Source organism: Sinocyclocheilus anshuiensis, unplaced genomic scaffold (assembly GCF_001515605.1).
Source record: "Sinocyclocheilus anshuiensis isolate Anshui unplaced genomic scaffold, SAMN03320099.WGS_v1.1 scaffold4110, whole genome shotgun sequence".
Taxonomy (NCBI): Eukaryota; Metazoa; Chordata; class Actinopteri; order Cypriniformes; family Cyprinidae; genus Sinocyclocheilus; species Sinocyclocheilus anshuiensis.
This window is the reverse complement of record NW_015543100.1, coordinates 43,171-49,816: the sequence shown is the minus strand read 5'-3', so window position 1 is coordinate 49,816 and position 6,646 is coordinate 43,171. Positions and strand designations below refer to the sequence as shown.

The 6,646-nt window shown below is 35.9% G+C and overlaps 1 protein-coding gene across 1 annotated transcript in view; it reads right to left on the bottom strand.

The window, feature by feature from the left end:
* Positions 1 to 2,436: 2,436 nt before the first annotated feature.
* The window catches only part of LOC107694714 (amyloid-like protein 2), a 32,355-nt gene continuing 28,145 nt past the window's right edge, over positions 2,437 to 6,646 (bottom strand). Inside the window, exons 14-15 of the mRNA XM_016494404.1 lie at positions 5,319 to 5,495; positions 2,437 to 4,244 (exon numbers count right to left, since the gene is read on the bottom strand). Of these exons, the coding sequence (XP_016349890.1) occupies positions 4,143 to 4,244; positions 5,319 to 5,495 (279 nt within the window). The 3' untranslated portion in view covers positions 2,437 to 4,142. The remainder of the gene's footprint in view (positions 4,245 to 5,318; positions 5,496 to 6,646) is intronic.

Sequence of the window (6,646 nt, the reverse complement as noted above, 5' to 3'; positions counted from 1 at the left end):
TGCGATATATATATATATATATATATATATATATATATATATCGATGGAGATTTTCAGGAATGATAGGGATAAAATGGCATATATGCTGTGCTGGATAAAGTCCGCGTCGTTTATTTTGAACGTTGATTTACAATGTGTAAATTGGTTTTCATTTAGAGATAATTGGCATTTGATGCTCGTATGCCATTTTCCTCACAGTGCCAATGGGAATTTTCCGCCATTTCTCCCAACCAATGAAAAAAATAAAACGTCTTCAAGGCCGTCCAATGAAAAAAAAAAATGAGAGAACGTGCCAGGCGTGCCAATAACATTTCAAGCGCGTCACACAAGCACTTGTGTACATTTATGCACATATACATATGTTTCATATAAATGTGTAATATATATAACACATAAATTATATTCATTATATAATAATACATAAATGTGACCCTGGACCACAAAACCAGTCTTAAGTAGCACGGGTATATTTGTAGCAATAGCCAACAATACATTGTATGGGTCAAATCATTAGGATGTTAAGTAAAGAAACTAGTAGAAGACATTTTGTACATTTTCTGCCGTAAATATATCAAAACTTAATTTTTGATTAGTAATATACATTGCTAAGAACGTCATTTGGACAACTTCAAAAGCCAATTTTCTCAATATTTGGATTTTTTTGCACCATCAGGTTCCAGATTTTCAAATATCTCAGCCAAATATTGTCCTATCCTAACAAACCATACATCAATGGAAAGCTTATTTATTAAGATGTACACAGCTCAATTAAAAAAAAAAATCGACCCTTATGACTGGTTTTGTGGTCCAGGGTCACAAATAATATATACAATCCCCTTTCAGGGTTTCTGATATTTCATAAATTAAGGTCTAAAAAGGTCTTAAATCAGAAAGTCTTAAATACATCAACTAATAGCATTAAATATCGCATGCACTGCAGGAAATTCTTCCTCAGTATTTTTCTAATTGAGATACAGATTGAATATGTGAACATGTTTTCTGAGAAATTGAAAAACAAGAGTTTATGCTTAAAACTGCACTGGACCAGACAGGACTAGCAAAAAGTGCTCGGCACTGACAAGTCATGGTTTTGTCTCACCAGGAGTGATGGTCAGACTTGTGTTTATCATTAAAGGAGTGAGAGTTACACCGAGGCCTGTAGTCTTGAACGGGATTGGTTTGGAGGTGGAGGGTCCATCATTGTGTCACCGCATCAGACTGAGCTTATCGTGTTACAGGGAAGACATCCTCCTCCCTCACGTGGTACACTTCCTGCAGACTCATCCTGACATGATCCTCCAGCATGACAGAGCAAATCTGCAGTTTCAGTTTCTCTTAGTTGTTGAATCTTTGTTGAATGTTCATACAAGTATTTACACATTAGAATAGTTCGGAATTGTTCACCCAAAAAATACAAATGTACTCGCCCTCAGGCCATCCAAGATGTAGATGAGTTTGTTTCTTCATTGAAACAGATTTGGAAAATGTAGAGTTCATACAGCTGATAAAAACATCACAATAATCCACACGACTCCAGGCTATCAGTTAACGTCTTCTGAAGCGAAAAGCTGCGTGTTTGCAAGAAATCAATCCACCATGAACACATTTTTAACTCAAACGCTGCTTCCAGATAAAATGCAAGTCCTTTATCCATAATATTGCTGCCTCCAGTGAAGAAATCATGTTGTCTGAATTAGGAGAGAAATATGCACAGATTAAGCACTTGTACAAGCAAAAACATGTTGGTGGATTTTGATGAGAGAGGACAACAGGGGGTTGACTTTTTCACTGGATTCTTATTATGAACCGGTATTTTGGCCAGAAACAATGGTTTAAATTAAAACATCCTAATGATTTATCACAAACACACCGCTTTTCGTTTCACAAGGTGTTAATTGATGGACTGGTGTTGTGTGGATTACTTGTGGATTATTGTGTTTTTATCAGCTGTTTGGACTCTCATTCTGACGGCACCCATTCACTGCAGACGATCCATTGGTGAGGAAGTGATGGAATTTCTCCAAATCTGTTCAGATGAAACAAACTCATCTACATCTTGGATGGCCTGAAGGCAAGTGCACTGTCAGCAAATTTCATTTTGGGGTGAACTATTCCTTTAAAGAAGCTTGTAGCCACACCACATACTGACTGTTACTTTTGATTTTCCAAGTAAATAAAATCAGTTTTGTATTGAAATGTATGTGTATACATAAAAAATGAAATGTTTCATTATGAAATATGCAAGCGTAATTCATGCATATTTTATATAAAATGATATTTATATTTTTAAGTCATATATTTCATATTTAAAATGCTTTTAATTTATATTGTAAACTGAAATCAGACTACTCATGAGATATAAGAACATTCATAAATTTTTTTATACTGGTATAAAAAGAAGTAGTAGAATAAAGAAGACAAAAATGACACCAACATGGAAGTAGTGAATTTATTGATGTGTTTCCCACCTGCAACCAAGAAGCCATTTTCCACTGGATTCAACCATATTTTACTTCTAATATATGAACTTTGTATTATTTTCCCCTCACCCCTATGACCATTTCCACAATCAAGCAGGCAATGACAAGGTCCAAGATTGGAGCCATTTAGGTGCATAGTGAAAGTCACACAGAAATACTGTCACAGGAAGAGGGGAAAAAAATTGAAAATAAAAGAACTTAAAAATATATATCATAACATCTCATATAAGAACAATGCACACCACAGGTTGTCCTTGATAAAAGCCATGATTGCGGCATCAACTATACAGGCATACAAAGACATTGCTAAGAAGGGGGAAGAGAGAGAGCGAGAGAAAAAAAAAAATTGACTCAATTTATTCCTTGCATCGTAGTGGACATGCAAAACATTTCTTACACTTGCCTTGGCCTCCAGCTGAGTAACGTTAGTGCGTTTTTGCATTTAATCATGGTTTTCAAGGGTATGTCCTTGTGGGACTTAAGCTATAAACTATATATATATCGTAGTAGTATAATTACAGTCGACTTTATGCTCTCTTTGATGTAAGCAATGTGTGCAAAGTATTGCCACACGATAAAACTCTCCATGCCAGTTCTCATTAGGCAGCTATTAAATAAAAATACAGTATAACTGCGATAAACCTAAGCTGAATGCAACATTTTATCAGGCCAGATTTACTATAAAAAGGGAGCGTTGGAGTGTGTGCATGTAACGGCAGGAAAAATAACATTAATTCAGAATAAAGAGACATTTTAGTGTGATATGGGAGACTGGAGGCCCCTAACCTTGTGGCCCTTCCAACCAATCATGTGCAGGGGCCACACCGTTTATTGGTCCAAGTATATGATACCATAACCAAAAGATAAAAACAAATGACATAGTAAATGTTACTGAAATTGGGCACCTCTACATTCACAATCAGCCAAAATATCTGGCAGGCCGTCACGCCATTCAGTTCGAACCATTCATCGTATCTTACACAGGCGATGGTATCAGATGTTTGGACCGGGAATATCAGTCCTTTAATCTCAAAGTTTAAACCTGTAACCCAGCCAAGATTTAAGCTCTAGAAAAAAAAAAAAAAGACTGAATAAATTGACCATCTACTTTTTCTATTTATGTATATATTGTGTGTTTTTAATAATTGCAAAGTAAATGAATTAAGGATTTTCTTTTCATATTTTCTGATTCACTATACATTTAAGTCGTTACAAATAACCTTCATATACAAGCGATCTATTTAAAAGAAGTATATCCGGCGGCCAGCGATGGTGTAGACAAACTGCGGTCTCGTTTTGATTGTTTTGGCTTTGCTGTACCTCCATAGACTAGATCTGAACTTTATAAAATTAACATTTAAAATGACATTACAATACGTTCCGATTTCAATGACGGAAAATCAATTCTAGGCTAATTTGCAGAATCATGTTCTCCTGATTTAAAACAGTTGACTTTAAAATAAAATAAAAAGTTACAAGAGCATAAAATTGCGCTCCAACAGTAGCAGTATTAGAAGTAGTAGTATTAATAAACCACTGTTTTTTGTTTCTTTAAATGAACCAGAATATGCATTTCAAATGCATGAAATGATTTGAGAGCAGTTTTATAATTGGTCAGTAGTATGTTCACCCCTCTCTAGCTCCACAGCGCCCCATGAAGGCTAAATCTGCATCTGCTCCAGGTATTTGTAGGTGGGGTTTTCGTAGCCGTGGTTCTGCATCTTACTCAGGTGACGTTCTTCTGGAGTTAGCATAGGATCAACCTGAAGCACAAGAGTAAGATTTAAGATATCAGTACCTACAACATAAGCAACTATTAAAAAGTTTAGGAACAGTAAGATTTTTTGTAATGTTTCGGAAGTTGACCAAGGCTGCATTTATTTGATCAAAAATACAGTATAAACAGTAATATTATTAAATATTTTTACAGTTTAAAATAACTGGTTTCTATTTTAATGTATTTTAAAATTGAATTTATTCCTCTGATTGCAAATCTGAATTTTTAGCAGCCATTACTCCAGTCTTCAGTGTCACGTGTTCTTTTCAGGAATAGTTCACGAAAAAAGAAAAATTACGCATTACTGAGTTTGTTTCTTCATCAGAACAGATTGGAAACGTAGCATTCCATCACTTGATCATCAAACGATCCTCTGCAGTGAATGGGTGCCGTCAGAATGAGTCCAAATAGCTGATAAAAACATCACAATAATCCCCACCACTCCACTCCATCAATTAACGTCTTGTAAAGAGAAAAGTTGCGCTTTAAAAAAAAAACAAATCCATCTTTAAGGCATTTTAATTTTAAATCATCACTTGTGGATAACTGTGATGTTTTTATCAGCTATTTGGACTCATTCTGACGGCACCCATTCACTGCAGAGGATCCATTGGTGAGGAAGTGATGTAATACAAAATTTCTCCAAATCTGATAAAGAAACTCATCTACATCTTAGATGGCCTGAGGGTGAGTACATTTTCTGCAAATTTTCATTTTGGGGTGAACGACTGCTTTCAGAAATGAGTTGTGCTGCTCAATTTTGTGGAAATCATGAGATTTTTTTTTGATGAATAGGAAGTTCAAAAGAACGGTTTTATCTAAAACTTTTGTTTTCAAAAATGTTACCGACAACAAACCTTTCAATGGCCGTGTATATTCATTAAATATTTTATATAATTAAATGTATATAAACTCGAAAAGAAGTAAACTTGTCCTTGCAAGAGCATTATCCTTCACAGCGATTGAGAGAGTCTGTCTAGCCTGTTCGCCATCCTCTTCAAGGTAGCATTGAAAACACTAAGAGTGAATGATGGAGCGTCAAGTGTGACCGTTAACTCACCTCCACAATGCCGTGACTGATGGTGCCGTACTGCCTCTTCCTCAGCAGCACCAGACTGATCACAATCACGGTCGCTATGGCCACTGCAATCACCAGCAGGCCAATCAGAGCGCTGCTTCTGAAGCTGAAATCATCCACCAGGGGGCGGAACGTCTCCTGGTCTGATCCACGGCTGAACTGTGAGGGGAAAAATAAACAACAGTGTCATTTACACTGCAAAAGCACAAAGAGCCAAGACAAACATGGTTAACAGACATCTTAAAGAGCTGTCGATGCCGCTGAAGCAGGGATCTCATAATGTAACTTATGTACAGTGTGGCAACAGAATTGTTGTTCTGCCATAACTGGTACCAAATGAGAATCGAAATAATTTGCTACAGATCAAGAGGAAAAAGAACATGTACTGATGTTTTATGACACTACACATGAATATAATTTCAATTTCTGACATGTAAATCAAGACAATTTTTTTAAGTGCTTCTTAAAGGGACAGTTCACCCAAAAAAACTTTTTTCTTTTTTTTCCTGTGGAACACAAAAGAGATGCTTTGAAACATATTCATACTGCTCTTTTCCAGCATTCACTTTTTGTGTTCCACCAAAGAAAGAAAGTCATACAGGTTTAGAAGGATACAACTATAATCATGACTACCACTATAATGTTTTAATAATTATTCAAATTAATTTAAATAGAGATGTCCATAATGTACTATAATGATAATGGCATATGGCACAAAGGAAAAATATCTTTGCTATCACTTTCAGAATGAATTTTTCCAGCCTATGAATGTTAAAAACATTGACAGCTAATCAAAATCTACCAACTTTAAAGAACTTAAGCATCTAAAGGAATCGTTTACCCAAAAATGAAAATTTGGCCAGGCCATCCATGATGTAGGTGACATCCATGTTTCTTGGTGATTCATAAAATGCAAGTCAATAGGCGCGTTTCTATTACAGATTTGCGCAAAACTTTGGCGATATTTTATAAATGTCGATAAAAAAGTATTGCGAAATGACGCCGTTTCCATTAACCAATGTTATGAGACTTAAACGTAACCTTTTGCCTCTCGCGATAAGTCATGCCAATGGATTTTGGTGGGATTTTGGCTATATTTATTCAAAGGAGGCTTATGCGTGTATCTTTTACACAAGCAGCAAAGAGAGCCGCTTCAGAAACGTGCGTGGCGCGGCTGGAATAAACCATAGACTGTATAAAAACATAAACACAAGCATTGAGTGGCCGTAATCAGCTTCAGTGACTATCAGAGCCACATTGCACCGCAGACGTGTGCAGTGTAAATTGTCTAAGCATTAATAGTAGGGAAA